This window comes from Aedes albopictus, chromosome 2, assembly GCF_035046485.1.
Source record: "Aedes albopictus strain Foshan chromosome 2, AalbF5, whole genome shotgun sequence".
Classification (NCBI taxonomy): domain Eukaryota; kingdom Metazoa; phylum Arthropoda; class Insecta; order Diptera; family Culicidae; genus Aedes; species Aedes albopictus.
This window is the reverse complement of record NC_085137.1, coordinates 118,321,296-118,341,534: the sequence shown is the minus strand read 5'-3', so window position 1 is coordinate 118,341,534 and position 20,239 is coordinate 118,321,296. Positions and strand designations below refer to the sequence as shown.

General features: G+C 45.2%; 1 protein-coding gene and 1 long non-coding RNA gene across 2 annotated transcripts in view; both read right to left on the bottom strand.

Moving 5' to 3' along the window:
• The window catches only part of LOC134287712 (uncharacterized), a 582,424-nt gene that overhangs the window by 8,343 nt on the left and 553,842 nt on the right, over positions 1–20,239 (bottom strand). The window lies entirely within an intron of this gene.
• On the bottom strand, positions 10,908–19,434 carry LOC109417593 (protein maelstrom homolog). The gene is made up of 3 exons (XM_019691653.3): positions 18,867–19,434; positions 17,713–18,612; positions 10,908–11,508 (listed from the first exon to the last, which is right to left on the bottom strand). Exons 1-3 carry the CDS (start codon positions 19,221–19,223, stop codon positions 11,194–11,196), a joined length of 1,572 nt encoding a protein of 523 aa, XP_019547198.2. The 5' UTR covers positions 19,224–19,434; the 3' UTR covers positions 10,908–11,193.

The window sequence follows — 20,239 nt, the reverse complement described above, 5'->3', positions numbered from 1 at the left end:
AGCTTAACGATGCATTTGATGTGAACGTGTCAGACTACGGGTACAATGTATGTGTAGTGTCTGATAAAATAGGCTCTTGGAATTATTTCAGTGTACGGGTGTTTTTTTGCTGGCCACACTACGGTTAATGCATGGTCATCAATTACGAAAAGGCTTTCAATCGATTGATGATCATGAAAACATGTGGGGCAAGGGTGTCCCGGAAAATCATCGGCCTTATTGAAGTACAGTAGGTACAGGGTATTTTCATGCTGAGTACACAACGGTGCCTTGTCCGATCCCATCCGTGTCGTTGCTGGAGTGAGGCAAGGATGTATACTATCACCGCTATTGTTCCTTATCGTAATCGACAAGATCCTGGTTGCGATTCATGCGATCGTGAAAGATGCTGTGGTTGTCCATTGCCATTAGGTAGACACTACACCATGGAGCACCTAAATTACTTCGAACTGGCTGATGACGTTGCTCTTCTAGCTCAACGGCGCTCAGATATGCACAGCAAGCTCGATAATCTTGCCAATCGCTCCTCGGCGGCAGGTGTTACCATCAACATCAACAAGACTATATCGTTAGATGTAGACACGGTCTAGCCTTCCTGCTTTACGGTAGCTGGGCAAGCATTGGAGAGTGTTGGAAGCTTCCAATATCTTGGTAGCCAAATGGCGGCCAATGGTGGCACCAAGATCGACATAGATGATCGGATCAAGAAGGCGAGGGCTGCCTTTACGAGTTTAATAAATGTATGGAAAGACAATCAGATTAGTCGACGCTCCAAAATCAAAATTTTCAACTCGAGCGTGAAATCGGTGCTGCTGTACGCCAATGAAACTTGGTGTGTATCAGCGAAGAACACTCAACGGCTGTAGGTCTTCATCAATAGATGCCTGCGGCATATAATTCTTGCATGATGGCCTAGCAATTGGATCTCCATCGTCGATGTCAGCAAAAGTCGATAGCAACAGAAATTCGGGAGCGAAAGTGGAGGTGGGTCGGCCACACTCTACGCAGGGGCGGAAACGAAATCTGCAAGCAAGCGTTAAGCCTTCAGTACACGCCCTAATAAAAATGTATTATACACTGCTGATAGGGTGAATGATTGTATCATTCCCTGTATGATTAAGATGATAGCCCGAAAGGGTTGTTAAGCACGTTATATCATATTTTTCTATTAGGGCGCTTTGCCAAGTTTACAAACTTTTCCGCACGCATCAACCAACAGTAAAGCATTCGCTTGACATTTCCGATGTTTTGTTAATGTTGACACCACTGTTGGCCTGTTGGATTATGCGTGCGGAAAACTTTGCACACTTGGTAAAGCGTATACTGAAGGCCCCCCTTCCCCATCCAGGAGCTTGAGTTCAACGGGTAGTCTAAGTACTAGCCAGGACCCGAGCCTCCAGGGGAGAGTGAACAACTTAAGGCGGTAGCTGGTGGAACGCTTACTATTAGAGTGTACTCATGTACGCCCCCCCCCCCTTCTCGAAGTCATCCCTAACGGGCGTACCGCGAAGGTAAGGAAGAGAGAGAATGAGTTTTTAGTGGGTCGATCCCCACATCACCCGAGGAACCACCTCTTGGGTATCTGTTGCAGATTTTCTCATTCTATAAAAAAAAAATACTGAAGGCTTTAGTTTGGAACCCAGTAGGACAACGCAGCAGAGCCAGACCCAGAGACTCATTGCGAGGCTGCCTCAACAACGACATGAAGTAAATCGCCAGAAATTTGACCTGGCCAAAGGTCAAGGCGAAGGCGGGCAATCGTCTAGGATGGAGATTATTCAATTTGGCCCTATGCACCACCGTTGATGATCAGGGCTGAAAGTAGGTAAGTATGTTGAGGATGGAAGCGCGCATATGCATATGCGTTAACATTGTTAACGATTAAAACTACTAACTGATTACGCCACGTTAAAGGTGCAAACAAATAACGTTGCGTCAACAAACTAGTGGGTGGGCTTCGTGGCCGTGCGGTTAGCGGCGTCGGTCGTTTAGGCGTATTGTGAGTGCCACGGAGTGAGGGTTCGATTCGCGCTCCAGCCGGAGGAAACTTTTCGTCAAACGAAAAATCCTCCACTGGTCCACTGGGTGTTCCGTGTTCTCCGTTGCCTAATGTTAGTGAATGTTCAGTCTGTGCAACCTCTGGTTGAAGACGATGTAGTGTCTTTTAAAAATATGTACAAACAATACAACAACCACATTAAGAGCATTCATTGATGCGCTTCCCAACATCAACAGTGACATCTATGCTGTCGAGCGGCCCAGCGCAGCACCGCAGTGTCTTCAGCATCTACTCTCTTAATGGAGGTGGCAGGGGTCGAAGTTGACTGGCGGCCTTCGAGTCCGTGAAGAACGCCTAGGGAGATCTACTACCGTCGGTTCAACCGCGACAGCGGATTTGAATTCGGTAGATGTTGACGTTGTACCTGACGATGACAATGACGTAGTCGCCGGGGCCTTGTACCGTGGCGTAGACGACGCACATGCCGGCGGAGAACCTAGCAAGACAGGCTCTGCACTGGAGACTGGCACTTGTGTATGTGACGATGAAGAGGAGCTCGGGACAAGTGACGATGCCGGCGTAACTGTCAAGCGAGTAGCGAAGCTTTCGCATGTTGGGGACGAACTTGTCGCAGTAGTTGATAGTCCCCAAGAAGGATCGCACTCCGCATACATCGGTAGGCTGCGGTAGCTTGATAATCGCCACGATTTTGGCTGGATCCGAACGTAGCCCGCCACTGTCGACGAAATGACCCACTTACTGCTTTCGAAACGTACAGTTTTCGGGTCAGATGGTGAAGTCCAAATCTTGGTTCGACCGCCGACGAAAACGTCGTCGAGAAGTGCACTCCAGACCGGCCAGCATGGTATCGGACATCTGCTGGAAAGCTTTCACACCCGGCCGAAGGCGGTTGTAGGAATAGAGGTCACGATGCATATGGATGGAGAGCAATCGACACTTTCACCAGGGTGTCCATCCATCCGGGAAATACGGGAAAACCGGGAAAAATCCGGGAATTCGAAATCACCGGGAAAAATACGGGAAAAACACGGGAAATTGTAAAAGACACCGGGAAAATTTTTTATGATGTTTACTGCCCACACTCGCATAACAGTCCCATATGAATAGGAAACCCAGCAAACATGGGACAGTAATGCGTGTGGGGCAGTTTATATCTTAGTGACAAGCATGTCTTCAATAGAATGTTAGTAAAATTAACAGAGTTGCTAACTGACTTTATGCTTTAGACCGGCAGCCTCTCAGGAATGTTAGTAGTTTCTGTTGGATTTCAATCAATTCATGTTGGCAACATTTTCAGATGTTTGGAAGATTTCCCGAAGGGCTATTGAGTCTTGTTAAGAAAATCTAGCGTAAATACCGAAGTAGTCCATCAAGGCCCTCTCGGAATTCCTGGAGAACTCTGTTTCCAGCAGACGTTACTTCCGTCAAATAGATGTTCACGTTTGAAAAAAAAATGTGTCAGTTCCTGCAGGAATTCTGGTGACATCATTAGTAGAACTTTATATAAATTCCGGCAAAACTCCTTATTTGATCCCTTTGGCAGAAGTCATGGAGAAAATTCTTGAAAAATGTCTGACAGAATTTATAACGAAATTGTACCTCTCCTCTTCTGTACAGAGTTTTGAAGGAGGTCTAGACAAAATTCAAATGAAAATCTGTAGAGTCAGTACAACACATGGAACTATAGCGACTTTTCTACAAGAAAACTACTCTTGAAAGACTCTCTTATGGAATCTCCTAAGAAATTTCTAACAGATGTCCTTAGTACAGTAACATAATTTTCAACGGAATCTGTGAAGAAATGTTTGAAAGTTCACCGATAAAATGTGACTTTCTGGAAGTATTACTCGAATCCCTGGAAGAGTATCCTATAGAAATAGAATCTATATATATAAAATTGAGTTTTAAGTTCCTTTGAGGCAACAAAACTCACGAACGGATGAACCGATCAGGATGACTTATGCAGGGTTTGATTCGTATTCATGGTGGCTGTGTTTATATGCAGAAAAAGTTACGAAAATCATTTGAAAAAGTATGAAAAATGTGAAAATACTGATCTTTGATGAACCGGGAGCAAATTCAGCGTGATCAAAATTAAATCAATCTAGAGTGCGTTGCTGCGATAACCTCAACAGTTGTCAAACCAACAAAGCTTGGCAATACAAAGTTTGCCGGGACAGCTAGTACCGTGAGGTCGCCATTCACCGCTCATTTAACAGCATTTTCGTAAATTATATGACATTAAAAATCGATGTTTGTGAATATTGCATTTTAATTTACGTTAACAACTCAACCATTATGTTGTTATTATAGAAAAAATATAAAACGATTGTAAAATATGTTTACAATCGAAAACATAAAAATTCAAATGTGTCATCACTTGGCTCCTATTACCGCTCATGCATCCATTCACCGCTCATAAGGGATCCATTCACCGCTCACTCGATTATTTTTTCATGGAATCACAGAAACTATGCATTTATAAAAACAAAATAACTTTTATTTACCAAAGTATTGATAATTAATGACGTTCAGTTCATCCTGTTTTGTCAAAATGGAATCTTTAACGGGTTTTACCTGTTGGATGGTTTTTCCACTGTTTGCCCTGAGCAGTTCCCATGTTGTCCTGCAGCGCAGTGTGAGAAATATGTTTTGAGAACGTGATTTCAGGTACACCCATATAAAAGCTTGGTGAAACGAAAGTTTTTTAATGTGGCAGCATGTTACATTCACTTTTGTTACGATACTTTACTAACATTTGATCATTTTTGTATGATTGACCCAAAATGAGCGGTGAATGGGGCATGAGCGGTGAATGGCGACCTCACGGTACCTGATATTTTTACGGTAATATTGGACAAACTCAGGTATTTAAAAGAAGCTGTGGGTGTTTTTTCGGCAGAACCCAAGAAGTATTTCCTGAAGAAAGAATGTCCTCCAGATATAATTGGAGACGAACTCAAAAGTGCTTCTATAAAATTCGAAGATAATGGGTGCCAAAAGTCTTTGGATTCAGCAAGTAAATTGTTTAAAATGACGATGGAAGCAACAATAATTTACATGGAAATTTATTGAATAATACGTCTGCTAGGTTTGGTAGTCTAATACTTAATGAGGTTTATTGAATTAATCTAATCATGACATACTACAATTCGATGGTTACTATTCTATCATCCCCCCTTAACCGAGAATTTCTCTTATTCCGAGGGTCTTCCTTCCATCTTCAAAGTTCTTCGTCGGTAGTGCCTTAGTGAGCATGTCCGCTGCTTGATACTCGGCACTAACATGTTCGAGATTAATGTATTTGTCTTCGATGTACTGCCTGACGAAATGATGCCGAATATCAATATGTTTGCTTCTTGAAGAATAACCGATTTCTTTCTCCGCCAGGTGAACAGCACTCCGATTGTCGCAAAAAATGGGCACCGGTTCAGCACATCCGGACAGCTCCTCTCGAAAACCTCTCCACCAGATGGCTTCCTGCGTAGCAGCCGAAATCGCCATGTACTCGGCTTCCGTCGTCGAGAGAGCAACCGTCGTCTGCTTGCGACAGTTCCATGATATCGGCCCACCAGATTGCAGGAACACATATCCGGTGATGGACCGACGGGTGTCGGTGTCGTTTCCCCAGTCCGCATCACAGTAGCCTACGAAGCTTCCGTTGCACCGTCCGTTGTACGTCAGCTTCATTTTCTTCGTGCCTTTTAGGTAGCGGAGGATTCGCTTCGCCGCAGTCCAGTGAGCTTTCCCCGGATCGTTGACGAAATGGCTTACGGCGTTAACAGCAAAGCTAATATCCGGCCGAGTGCCTTGGGCCAAATATTGCAGGCCGCCGACTAGTTCCCGGAAAGGAACCTTCTCCATCTGCTTCCGCTCTTCTTCCGACTTTGGACTCATTTGCTTCGTGAGCTTCTGTCCCGGGTCCGCTGGTGTGGTAACGGTGTTGCAGTCAGTCGCGCCGAACCGATCTAGGAGCTCGTTGATGTACTGCTCTTGGTCCAACCTTACTACGCCGTCCTCTCTGGTTACACGAATTCCGAGAACTTTGTTGGCCAGTCCCAAGTCCTTCATCCTGAACTTCTTGGTAAGCTGCTTCTTCAAATTCTCCTCCCAGCGCGTGTTGTTCGAAAAGATGAGCAGGTCGTCCACATACACTGCTACTATCAGGATACTTGTGCCTTCGATCTTGTAGTAGACACAGGTGTCGTATCTGGACCGCTTCAACCCGATTCGCTTGAGCTCAGCATCCAGCTTCAGATTCCAGATCCTGCTGGCCTGTTTGAGGCCGTACAACGCCTTCTTCAACTTGCAGACTTTCGTTGGCGCCTTCTGGTCCACGAACCCTTCTGGTTGCTCCATGAATATTTCCTCGTCCTCTAGGTCTCCCTGCAAGAACGCCGTCACGGCATCCATCTGCTGCACCTTCAAATTCATCCTGGCCGCCAGGGACATGAGGTAGCGAACGGTGGCGTATCGCACTACAGGTGCATAGGTCTCATTGTAGTCCACACCCTTAACTTGAGAGAAGCCCTTGATTACCAGGCGGGCTTTGTATCTCTCCACCGTCCCATCGGAGTTGGTCTTCACCTTGTACACCCACTTCGACCGCAAGGCCTTTCGTCCGGTAGGTAGCTTCGTCAGCTCCCACGTGCAGTTCTTCTGTAGGGCGTCATACTCCGACTGCATGGCTTCCTTCCACCGGTCACTGCCTTCACCGGAAATCGCCTCCTGGAACGTATTCGGCTCATTGAAGACCACCGGATTGGCAGTATGGGGACCATCGTACTCTGGGTTCGGTTCTGAAAACTGTTGATGATTTTTAGGGGCGGCACTGCAGTTCATAATAAAGTTTCGATACTTGCCTGGGGGCACGCGCTCCCGCTCACTGCGCCTTACCAACTTGCGTGGGTCCTCTGTTTGTGAGGGGAGCGCAACAGGCTGCGACTGCTGAACGGGCTGCTGCTCTTGAACATCGGTTTCTTCCCCCTCCGGGTCATCGTAATCGGACTCACTACTATCTTCATCATCGTCGTCTTGCACTCCGGGCACGTTCCGCTGATCTTGGTCTTGATCTTGGACGACTGGCTGAACGACCACATCAAGTGGAACATCTTCTATGGTCGCTTCTTCAAACTCAGGAATCTGGTTGATCGCACTTTCGTCCAGGAATATGACATCCCGGCTGACGATAACGTTCTTCACCTTCGGACTGTACACTCGGTACGTTTTGGAATTGCTGCTGTAGCCCATGAAAATTCCGGGCTCGGACTTGGGATCCCACTTCCTCCTCTTCTCTTTCGGCACGTGAAACATTACCTTGGATCCAAATACGCGCAGATGGGCTAGGTCCGGTCTTCGTCCGGTAAACGCTTCTTCTGGTGTCACCGGCAACCCTTTCGTTGGCGATCGGTTGATCACGTACGATGCCGTCGCAACAGCTTCGGCCCAATAGCGCTTCTCCAATTTCGCGTCACACAGCATACTCCTCGCTTTCTCCACAATCGTCCGGTTCATACGCTCAGCTAATCCATTCTGTTCCGGGTTGTATGGAACGGACATCTCGTGCTGAATACCGGACTGCCGAAGAAACTGCTTCATAGGGTGATTCACATATTCGGTCCCATTGTCCGACCTGAACCGCTTGATTTTCTGACCTGTCTGGTTCTCAGCGAAGCTCTTGAAGTCTTGAAACGCTTCTAATACTTCCCTTTTTGATTTCAGGAAATACACAAACGCCTTCCTACTTGCATCGTCAATAAACGTTAGGAAGTAGCGCCTTCCTCCAATCGATGTCGTCTCCATGGGTCCACAGAGATCGGAGTGTATCAACTCCAGCACACGGTCTTCACGATGTCCCACGGATCGAAACGGCTGTCGTGGATGCTTGCCTTGTATGCAGGGGACACACTTCGTAAAGTTGGCCACGCTGAAGTCGAATCCACTTGCCATGCCGCCTAATCGCTTCATGCAGCCAACGGACATATGGCACAACCTCCGGTGCCAAAGCTGGAAGTTGTTCTCCGCCTTGCAGGTCATATTCGCCGACGGACTGTGGGCTTTCCTCAACTTATACAAACCGCCGGACTCTTGTCCAACCGCAACTACTTCGTTCTTCGGACTGACGACCTTGCACGCTTCCTTCGTAAACGTCACGCTGTAACCGTTTTGGCACATTCTACTTACCGACAGCAAATTTACTGCCAGATCCGGTACGCACAGGACCTCGCTCATGGAAATTTCGCAGGTTGTGGCTCCAACATCCGCCGACACGTTCACCAGTCCTTTGGCAACCACCGGCACCGTCGCATTGTTGGCCACGTTGACGCTTGACGAAACACTCACCGCATCCTCCAGAAGGTTTCTGTCCCGGCACAAATGAGCGGTTGCTCCGGAATCGAATATCCAATCTTCCTCTGCTGCCGCCGCGGCCATAGTGGACGGCTGGCTTGCATTGAGCGCCGCGAAAAATGCGGCATGCCCACTGTTCTTGCTGTACTTCTCCTTCTTCTTCTCGACGGCTTGACTGGAACACTGGGATGCGAAGTGGCCCATTTTCTTGCACCGGTAGCACTTCACATTGGCTTTGTCGCTGCCGGCCTTCGGACCTTGCTTGGGCTTACTCAGGAACGCTTCTCCGCCTTGTTTCGTATCGCTTGAAACTTTCACGTCTTGAAGGATCTTCGCCTTGACGATGTCCGCTGTCAGCTTAATTCCGGATGACTCCAGGCCGAGGATCATCGGGTCGTACTGTTTCGGCAGGCCTTTCATTAACAAACTGGCCAGCCAAGCGTCATCGACCTTGAATCCGACTTCCGCCAACTGATGACTAGTCGTGAACAGCTCATTCACGTACTGCTGCGTCGTCTGGCAGATGATGTCCTCGTCGCGCTCAGCTCCAACCAGCCGGATTCCTGTGAGCCTCCTCAGCAGACCGATCTTGCGTGTCGACCCACTGTGCTCGTACGTGTTCCGAAGGTTGTCCCACGCCTCTTTCGCATTCTTGGCATCCCGCACCAATCCGTATATGCTCGAATCGATGCTGAGACATATAGTCGCCAGCGCTTGGTCGGAGATTTCATCGCTTACCGCCGGATCACCTTGAGCTTGCTCCTTCACTGCGCACCAGGTCCGCTCCTTGATTAGGACCATCTTGGTGGCGAAGGACCAAGAACTGTAGTTTTCCGATCCTCGCAGAACCTCTCGCACCGGTAGGGAAACCGATCCTCCTGGATGTCTTGACTGTCCACCTTGATTCGAGCCGGATCCAGGACCATTTCGGATTGCTTCAGGGTTCGACATTTCCGACGATGGGGCTTGAAAAAATTTTCTTCACTAACAGAGCCGTATCCTTGGTAACGGCTAGGGCTCATAACCTATTGAATAATACGTCTGCTAGGTTTGGTAGTCTAATACTTAATGAGGTTTATTGAATTAATCTAATCATGACATACTACAATTCGATGGTTACTATTCTATCAAAATTTTTACAAAATGTAGCAAATTATTGATAAATGACTCTTTGTTCACCAATAATGTTTCGATATTCGAGTTTTACATGATATTCGCCAATAAAATTACGAAAAAAATCAGACACAGTGACATAATTTCAATAATGTTTTGATGTTCCATTTCCTTGTTGAAGGGGGGGATCTTTTTGACAGGCTTCCATCATAGATTTTGTGTAAGAAAGGTTAATTTCCCTTTCATACACAAAATTTGGGATGGAGGTCTGTTGCAGGATCATTTTTGTAGCAAGGAGGTGGAATATTAGAATATTTCTGAAATTATGTCACTGATTCGTAATGATGTAATGTTTTCGGTCGGTGTCAGTGATTGTAATGTTTTTTTTTTAAATCATATTTTTTGAAGTCAGGAAATCTTTAAAATTCATATTCAAGTTATAGAGCAAGTTAAAACTGTGTATAAAAAATGCACTGTGTCCTACTAGAACAATAATTTGAGTTTGTTCGTATCCGGGACTTTTCTCCATACGGGAAAAATCCGGGAATCGGAAATTTGAATTTGAATGGACACCCTGTTTCACCAGGCGTCGGAAAAATCGATCTGGCTGAAGTACTTACAGTTTGCCAGCTTAGCGAAGATGTCGTCAAATAGTGGAAGTGGTTACTGATTTGGTTAGAGAACAGCGTTCAGTAAATATTCAACCGGAGTGATCGAGCCCTTGATCAACAGCGTCGTACATTGCGTACGCAACCGGACGCTTCCGGCAGAAAACGGGTCGAACACTTTCTTTCAGCTTCAACTTCACTTTCGTATTGCTGGCACAACCCGAGCTGCTCGATGAACACGTTGAAGAAAGGCGACTTGAGTGCAGCGGTTGTCGTCGTGCATCTGATTCACAAAGTTCTACGGTTGTCTTTCGCGAACGGTCTGGAGATATTCGTTTAGTGCTAAGCGGTTTAAGCGTGATCAGAAACTTATATCAACAGAAATTGGAATTTGGGAGATGTGGCCCCTGGATGGAGAGGAGACGAAAACTGAAGCTGGATTCAAATCTCGCAGGACATCGCAGCCGACACATGGCGACGAAGTTTCAACAAGAAAATAAAGGAAGTCAATAGAAATCTGACCTGGAGCAAGACTAAAGCGAACAACCACCCAGAAGGCACTTTGTACCATTGCGCTCTTGAGAATTCATGAATAAGTGGCATGTCTTAGCTGTCTTCTTCCTCCATGGTTATTACCATTATGTATTTTACAAGTACATTTGTATTATTCCCGGAATTCATGAAGTAACCCTGCAAGACCTTTTGGAAGAGAGTGGCCGTGTGATAAGATTTTTTCCCTTTAAAATCTCCAGGGAAATTATGTACAGCCCCCTAGATAAAACATGAAAATTACAATAAAAGGTTACATTCTTAATGGATCGATTTCATTGATTTATTGCTACCATTTTGTAGACATATCTGTATAAAAAGAAAGGCTTAACTAAAAAAAAAACATGAATGCAGTTTCTTGCCAGATTTAATGTTGTGGGAAACATAGCACTTGTATTTCACCGTGTAAGGAACAAATTAGAATTGGAAATTTGTCACGACGTAAAACAATTGGATCGACACTTGCCAAATATCACACAACAAAGCAAATTTTGAAATTATTAAGCATATTTGAGTAACAGTCGATCGAACAACATCACCAACTCACCAAAACGATCAATTTTCGTCATCGCTCACTCCAATGGAGGAACTCGTTCCAACCGATGACAATCCGGCAAAAAGACCCATTCCACGTCCTGTCCCTTTCAGCATGGAACTGAACGAGTTGTTAGCAGCCGCGACCAATCGTCCGCGACCTTTACCCTTGACGCCCAACCCCTGGTGTGGTTCACGAACTTCGTCTAGCTTTTTCTGTCGGCTGAACGGATTGTAGTTGCTGCTGCTTCCTGCCCTGCTCTTCGGTGGATAACTCGGAGCGTAGACACTTTCGTTGCCGTCCACCATGTAGAACGGATTGATCGACGGGGCCGACTGGAAGAAAAAAACAATTGTAAGTTAATGTCAAGTCGTCGTGCCTTTCACATATATTGTCACTGACATAGGAAGCTCCCAGTTCTTCATGACTGTAGAGTAAGGCCGTCCCTTATTTTGCAAAAACTAAGAATGTTATAAAAGTTCTAGATTGGAAAATGATCGTTTTACAAAAAAAAAGATCGTTTAAAATTTGAAGTCCGTATCTCAAGGTTAAGTGAACCCTGAAGGGACCTGAACTGCCTCACGGAGGAAAACAGAGCCGTCTCCTGTCATGTGCAATAACCCAAAGGGTGGGTCATCGATTAATTACGATAGATGCCACATATGGAGAAACCACCTCAAAACAATGAAGTTAGCAGGTTGTAGGTACGTCCTTATCAAGATATCGCTTTAGGTGTTATGAGCCAATAATGGCCCGTATGCATAAAAAAAGTAGTAATTCACAGTATATGAGGCAAGAGTTCCTCAGTTGTAACCATCTAACTATTTATCGTAAAAGGGAACACATAGGGTTGTAGCGGATCGGATACCGAAATAAACGTTTTATGTATATTTATTTCACGGAAACTTTTATTCTTTAGTTTTACAGTTTTCTGTTCGATACCGCACTCGTCGCGATTCAATTGAGTTTTTAAATTAAAAAAAAATCATTGATTTTATATTTTTAAACGAAAGAGCACCTTTTTCTAAGCCTGGATGATTTTTTTCAGATTTTTAGAACTTTGTTTTGATACCTAAAATCAATTTCAAAAAGATTTATTCAAATCACCTTTTGACAGCTGGGCAACTGCTTGACAGCTCCGCCCAGTACAAAATCCGACGAGGGGTGATTCGACAAATCGCTCCCATACAAACTTCAAATTGATTTTTAAATAGGTTCCTGGGCTCCAAAATTCATGAAAATTTGGATTTCGGCTCAGCTTGGCATGCAGATTCAAAATATGGAATTATCTCAACATCGCTTAAAAAGCCAATTAACTGATGTCTGCCGACTCGGTTTTCTCTCCACTCGTCGTCGTCGTCTCTCGTTCTCCACGGATGCATATAGGGGTGTGCATCCACAGCCTCCCTCCAGTTACACCAGGAAGCGTACGCGAAGTCCGGATGGTGTAACTTTAACCTTTTCGTCATCAGGAAGATACTCGTTGATCTCTGGACTGCATAAAAACGCTGGCTTCAGCCGGTCGATTGAGATTCGTTGGCGCTTACCTCCAATTAGCACATCAAATGACTTTTCCTGCCGTTTCAAAACCTTAAATGGACCCTCGTATGGATGCTGCAACGGTTTCCTGACAGAATCGACTCTCACGAACACGTGTGAGCAAGATTTCAAGTCACTACTAACAAATGCATTCCGCTTTCCATGATTCGATGCGCTGGGAGCTTTCACATTCACAAATGCCCGTTGCAGCTGTTGGGCAAATTCAGTTCGATTAGCATCGGGACGAACTTCATCGAAAAATTCGCCTGGAATTCTCAAGTTCTGACCGTAAACAAGATCCGCAGAACTGCATTTTAAGTCCTCTCTATACGCTACTCGCAATCCCAGAAGTACCAATGGAAGATTGTCATGCCACTGTTTAGGGTTGGTACTCATAATCGCTGCTTTCAATGTGCGATGGAATCTTTCCACCATGCCATTCGCTTCAGGGTGGTATGCTGTGGTACGAATATGATTCGTTCCCAAAATCCGATTTAGCTCAGCAAAAAGTTCTGATTCAAACTGTCTGGCCTGGTCGCTCGTTATTGATTCAGGGGTCCCGAATCGCGCAATCCACGTGGAACAAAGAGCCTCTGCTACTGAACTGGCGGTCATATTCTCTAATGGAACCGCTTCTGGCCACCGAGTGAACCGATCGATCATCGTTAACAGATACCGACAACCTCTGGACGGTGGCAGCGGGCCCACCAAATCTATGTGCACATGACGGAATCGTGAATTGGGAACTGCGAAACTGCCAAGCGGGGAAATCGTATGGCGAGACACTTTTGAACGCTGGCAATCTAAGCAGGTCTTGACGAACTTACCGATGTCCTTTTTCATTGACGGCCAGACAAATCGATCAGAAATTAGTTTCTTCGTGGAACGTACGCCGGAGTGTGACAACCCATGCAGCTTCTCCATGATAGCGCGACGATGCTTCAAAGGGACGTATGGGCGTATACGGTTTGGAATCGACGTGTCGCAGTAAACAGGCGTTCGGCAATGTTGCAGATTCCGTTTCTGTAATTGCAGCGAAGTAGAAGTAGATTTCAGCAACTGTTCCAGCTCCAAATCGTTACCCTGATCCTTCGCGATTTCGTCGAAACTAACTGCCGAGTACGAAATAGCGTCGATCCGAGAAAGTGCGTCCGCTACTGTGTTGTCCTTTCCGCTGATATGTTGTATATCGGTTGTGAACTCGGAAATGAAACGCAAATACCGTTCTTCATGTGGAAGTCGGGCATTAGATGTTGACGACAACGAATGTGTTAGTGGCCGATGGTCCGTAAATATCGTGAAGGTGCGTCCCTCCAGGAAATGGCGAAAGTATTGGACGGCCATCTTCATCGCCGTTAATTCCCTGCCAAACGTTGAGTACTTTCTTTGCGCCTCGTTGAACTTTTCTGAGTAGAAACCCAGTGGCATCCACGATCGCCCTACAAGCTGCTGCAATACGGCTCCCGCAGCCGTGTTCGAAGCATCTATCATGAGCCCAAGTTTTTTCCTGGAATCTGGGTACGACAGCAGAGCAGCATCCGAAAGTGAAAACTTGCAGTTCTCGAAGCATTGGATAGCGTGGTCACTCCATTGGATTTTGCGAGTGTCGTTCTTCCGGTTACCCGGAATTAACGCCCACAAGTCCGCTTGTATGTCGGATGCACGGGGAATAAACCGCTTATACACGTTGATTAGGGCAAGGAATCGTCGAAGTTCACGTACAGTTGTTGGTCGGCTGAAATTCTGGATAGCCTTGACACGTTCCGGAAGAGGACGGATTCCATCTTTGCTGACCGTGTAGCCTAGGAATTCGACTTCGGCTTGGGCGAACTTGCTTTTTGACACATTCAGCACCAATCTGCTTGATTTCAGTCGCTCGAGGACTATACGGACGTGACGGCGATGCTCTTCGATGGACGTCGATGCTATGCAGATATCGTCAATGAATACCACCACAAAATCGAGATCTGCAAATAGTTTATCCATGAATCGTTGAAATGTTTGACTAGCGTTTGTCAAACCAAACTGCATGCGAGTAAACTCGAATAATCCAAAGGGAGTTATTACTGCAGTTTTCGGAATATCAGATTCTTCAACGGGAATCTGATGGTAAGCTCGTTCCAAGTCTAACGTTGTGAATATGCACTTACCATTCAACGAATGAAGCAGATCGTGTATATGGGGTACTGGGTAGCGGTCTGGTGCTGTAGCCTTGTTGAGTTGTCTGTAGTCCCCAACGAAGCGAAACTGTCCATTTTTCTTGGGGACGCAGTGCAGAGGGCTCGCCCAGGAACTGTCTGACTGCCTGCATATTCCCAAGTCTATCATTGTTTGGAATTCCGCCTTCGCCGCTCGCACTTTATCCGGATGCATCCTTCTAACTTTACAGGCTACCGGTGGACCTCTTGTTACGATGTGATGTGTCACGTTGTGCGTAATCCGGCATTGCTGCAGGGAAGAGGGCACAGTGATCTCTCGAAACTCATTGAGTAACTCCCGAAACGGATGATTATCTTCAATCGATGTTATTCCGTGAACTTCAGCTGTCATCATACTGCCGCTGGAACGCAGCCGTGTAACACTATCTATCAACGACTTGTTTTTCAGATCAATGATCAAGCCGTGGTTTGCCAAAAAATCTGCACCGAGTATAGCCATACTCACATCCGCCACCACGAAACTCCACGTGTATCTCCGCCGAAGTCCCAAATCCATGGAGTGAATCTTCCTGCCGTATGTTTTTATGGTTGAGCCGTTTGCTGCATGTAGTACAAGGGGGATTTCGCCAGTCGTACGATCGATTCTGCTCGCTGGTACAATGGAAACGTCCGATCCGGAGTCGACCAGGAACCGTCTCTGAGAAGTTTTGTCGAAGATGACTAGACGACGGCTAGCCGGAAGGCCACCCACCTCCGCCGTATGAGGTGGGTCCTGCGCTAGTTTTTTGAAGAAAACGAACACGGTTCTCGGCATTGGTGGGCGTTGCTTCCATATTGCCGGTGGTACCAGCAGACTCCACCACTCGAAGCTCTTGTCGAAGATCTCGAAGCTGATCGACTTCGTTGACGCGGTGGTTGCACCTTCATGCGTTTGATTTCAGCTGTGAGGATCGCAATTTGGTTTTTCAACTCGTCCATCGTGTCGACTGGTTGATTTACGCTGGCGACATGCGACGGACCGCAGTCGGTCATTTTGTCTGCCATTTCTGCCAACTTCGTGATAGTACCGTCGCTGATGGATAGAATACCTCTGATGTGCGGTGGCAGCCGCTGAAGGAAAAACATCTTCAGCAAATTTTCGTCCACAGCCAAACCGACAGACAGCTCTTGCATTTTAGCTAGTAAATGCGTAGGGCGAAGGTCCCCCAAATCATGGGATCCCAGTAGTCTCTCCAGTTTTGCCTGCGGAGAAAGCGCAAACCGGGCAATTAATCGCTCCTTCACTGCCTTGTATTTATCCGCTGCCGGTGGCTGGGCCACCAGATCCGCTATGTGACAGATAACGGTTTGATCGATTTTGGCTACAATATGATAAAACCGCGTCTCATCTTTTGTCACATTTGCCAGCGCAAACTGTGCTTCAGCTTGCGCGAACCACATATCTGGATCGTTCTTCCAGAAATCTGGCAGTTTAACGGCGACGGTAGCCGTAACCCGATCGACTTGTTGGTCGGCCAACATGGCGACGTTGGCGTTTTTCGTCGTATTTACGAAACACTTTCGCGAAACACCGAAACGTAGCGAACCGACGACCGTAAACGAAACTCTCACGTCGGGGTCACCAATGTAGCGGATCGGATACCGAAATAAACGTTTTATGTATATTTATTTCACGGAAACTTTTATTCTTTAGTTTTACAGTTTTCTGTTCGATACCGCACTCGTCGCGATTCAATTAACTGATGTCTGCCGACTCGGTTTTCTCTCCACTCGTCGTCGTCGTCTCTCGTTCTCCACGGATGCATATAGGGGTGTGCATCCACAGGGTATATGTACCATTCCTTGGCCTAATTTGCAAGCCGCCTTGACAATTTTGACAATAAATCATGAATTATTAGCACTAGAAATAATATGTCGACCTTATTACACACTCTAGGCAATGCATGTTTCACCAATTGGAAGTAAACTTACGTAAATATTCAAGATTTTACTTAATAAGGTTGAAAAGATTCGACGCGATGGTATGCAACGTTGGTCTATGGTACAAAAATTGGCCTATTAGTGGATACAACGTTGGCCTATTGCTATCCATGCACTAGAACCACTTATTATCTCATTTTTCAATATTTCTGCTGAAGTATTATCTCTGTTTGTTCACTAATCTTACTTTTAAATTATATTTTCGGAGCCAAATTTTCAAAAAACTATAAATAAATCACTTTAACTAGAGTTCTTTCTTAATTTAGAAACGAAAACAACGCAACCCTATTATTGTGTTATATTTTTACAGTCGTCGCACACAAAATCTTTCTTCCTGTTCGTTCTTTCTGGTTCTTACGCAAGAAATGCTGTTGACGTCTTTTTATCGCTGTTTTTGACGTCACTTAACTGATGGGCCAAGATTTGGGTACATAGTGAAAAAAATGTCCTCAATATTCGGCCCACATTCAATTTGTAAAATAGTTGTTATTCGTTGAAAACAAATATACAAGTTCAAAATAGCGTCTTTGACCGTCGCATCAAATGTTTAGTTATTGAAAAGTCGATTCGAAATGATTCAGAATCATGCCATTTATGATCATGTGTATAGACTACCCACTTAGCCGAAGAATCATGGCGTTTACAAAAGCTAAACAAAGTGACATTTTCATTCAATTTTAATGTTCCAAAGTGCTAAAATTGAAACGAAATGTAACAGTTGTTTGGCGCATAGCTTTTCCGATATCCAGTTATGCGTGTTTGTTTGAGTTTTTGGTATACATTGAGATAGGCCGAACGAGGGGACTATGCCAACGAAGCATCCCGATACCCTATTCATAATTATTAGCCTCTGTTTCTTACCTCTGCATCGGACTCTTCCTTCTTCACGTCCTTCTTCGCTACCGTACGCGAGCTGTAGATTACGGAACCATTTTTGTCCTCCGCCACACAACGGAACGGTACCTTCGATTGCACCTTCTGAATCTTCGGCAGCGTGAAGTGAGTCAGTTCCGATGCCGACACGAAAGACATTCCATCAGACTGACTTTGATTCGTTCTGGAAGTGGTTTCGTACAAATCCGAACACAACGTTGTATCAGCGTTCGATGGCAAGTGACGGCCGGCTATGAGATCGATGCTCAAATCCAAGCAACAATTATCCGAGATTATGTACGACCAGCGAACCACCTTGGATAGTGCGCAGAACCTTTGATTGCCTTGCTTTTCGTGAAAGTCACAAGCAATACCGCTGGTGTATTCGTATGCATCCTTCTTTAATAAAATGTCCGCCACAGTTTTGGTCGGAAAGGTACAAATATCCAGGCCGTACTTTTCCGTTGCACGTTTCAAGTGGAAGAAAAATTCCCCCAGAGGAATCACCAAAAATTGATACTCCAGTTTTACTTCTTCATTGAGCTGACTCAACAGACTTTCAATTATCGGAACTTCCTTGGCATCCGTCATAATAGGCAGCTTTTTGAAAGCCTTATTGTTGTAGTCAGTAAAGCTCAAAATCTTCTGCAGCAGAGCGTCGAAATCCGTTTCTCCCATTGCGTTCGGCGGTGTCGGAAGCTCGTGAGTCTGTTCGCTGTAGGTCATTGCTTCGTGGGCCAGACCAAGTGGCAATCGAACTGGATTAATAAGCTGGTGGTATTTATCAAGAACGCCAAGCTCCAGGTTGTATTTGATCAAAGCTAACTCTGCCGGAACGTAAACTTCCGTCGAAGTTTTACAGAAATAGTTGCAGGACATGAAGAACACCTGAAATTAAAAATAGCGTTTGAGTTAATTACTAAAGTATATAAGTCTTTGTCAACGAACGATACTTCTTGCAAGTTTTACTTTAATATTCAGATAAATCAAGAGAAAAAGCCTTACTCAACCCAAGTATGAGTTTTCAAAAACTGGTGCACTTACCCTACTACATAATACGCATACAATCAAAATTAATGCATAAACAATCTTCAACAGGCGTCATTTTTACTCAACCTTCAAGCACAATAGTGTCCACTTACCTCCAACTTCTCCAATGCGTTATTTAACACAGCGGTCTGAATCATTTCGGAGATTGTTTTCCGGATCGTTTCCTGTTTCTTCATGAGCTGCTGTTTCTCCATCTCCACCTGGGAGAAGGCAATGCCCTGGGCCGTGTACTTCTCGCCATAGTTTTGTTTCGGTAGTTCCTTGTATGCTTTGGCGCGATCCTTGTACACTTCCCGTTCGGCATCGCTCAGTTTATTCCAGTGCGGACCGGCTTCGCGCATCACTTGGTCCATTCCGCCGGTAAAGCTCTTGCCGCGGCTCTCTTCGCGACGGCGAAATTCCAACATGAAGAAAAAGAACGGCCCTTTCGCTGCTGGTTTCTTCGGCATTTTTCAAAGTATGATGAAAACCTGTTGCACAAAACTAATTGACTCAATAAGAAGCAATAAAATGGTGAAAACTTTGCGTTTTGTTCCGAATTTTCTTCACTTTATTCTGAGAACCAGCAAATGAAAGGCAACGTCCGCAGAGAAACAGAACGATTTCAACAACACCGATGTTCGAAGTTCGAAGAAGAACAACGGAAGTTCACTCAAGAGCTAAAACAAAGTTGCATCCATCAGAAACTGACTCGCATCACATTGCAAAAGAGCCTATCCTCAGTATAAATACATCTAGATTGAGTTTAAATAAGGGCGAAAGTCAGGCCAAACATTTCAATAGGTCCTATCTGCATTTGAGAGGCTCTCTTTGCTCAATTTCTCTTTCAATTATTGCAATGTAATGGCACACTTTTCAACTATTTTTGCAGTACAAATCAAAAGACGATTGTTTTGACCATCGTTCAATGCAAGGAGACAATCATAATACAAAGAAACAGCTGAGATATTGACGAAAGAGAGGGAAACCAAAGAGAGCCTCTCTTCTGCAGATTGGACCTTTAGACATGTTTGGCCTGAAGTAACATGAGAGAGTTCTCTTCATCGACTCTCTCTTCTTCAAATTAAAGTGACAAGATGCAAGTAAGGTTGCACTTTTTGGTCATAAATCGCTAGGTTGCGATGCAATCTAGCGTCTAAGTGTAAACAAGTTCGATTGAATTTGCATCTTGTCACTTTAATTTGCAGAAGAGAGAGTCGATGAAGAGAACTCTCTCATGTTACTTTCGCCCTTATTTAAACTCAATCTAGACATAATAGACGAGTGCACCGATGAACTGAATAGTCTATTTTACGAAACGACAACAGTGTTGATATTGATATTAACACTCACGGGCTTGGGCGCAACCTTCTGTCAAATTTTCATTCATGAAATGAGCGATCAGCTGATCCGAAACGTCTCGTAAAATGGCTCATTCATCGCGGTCCGAAAATTTTGACACTAAAGCGGGGCCATTCCCAATCAG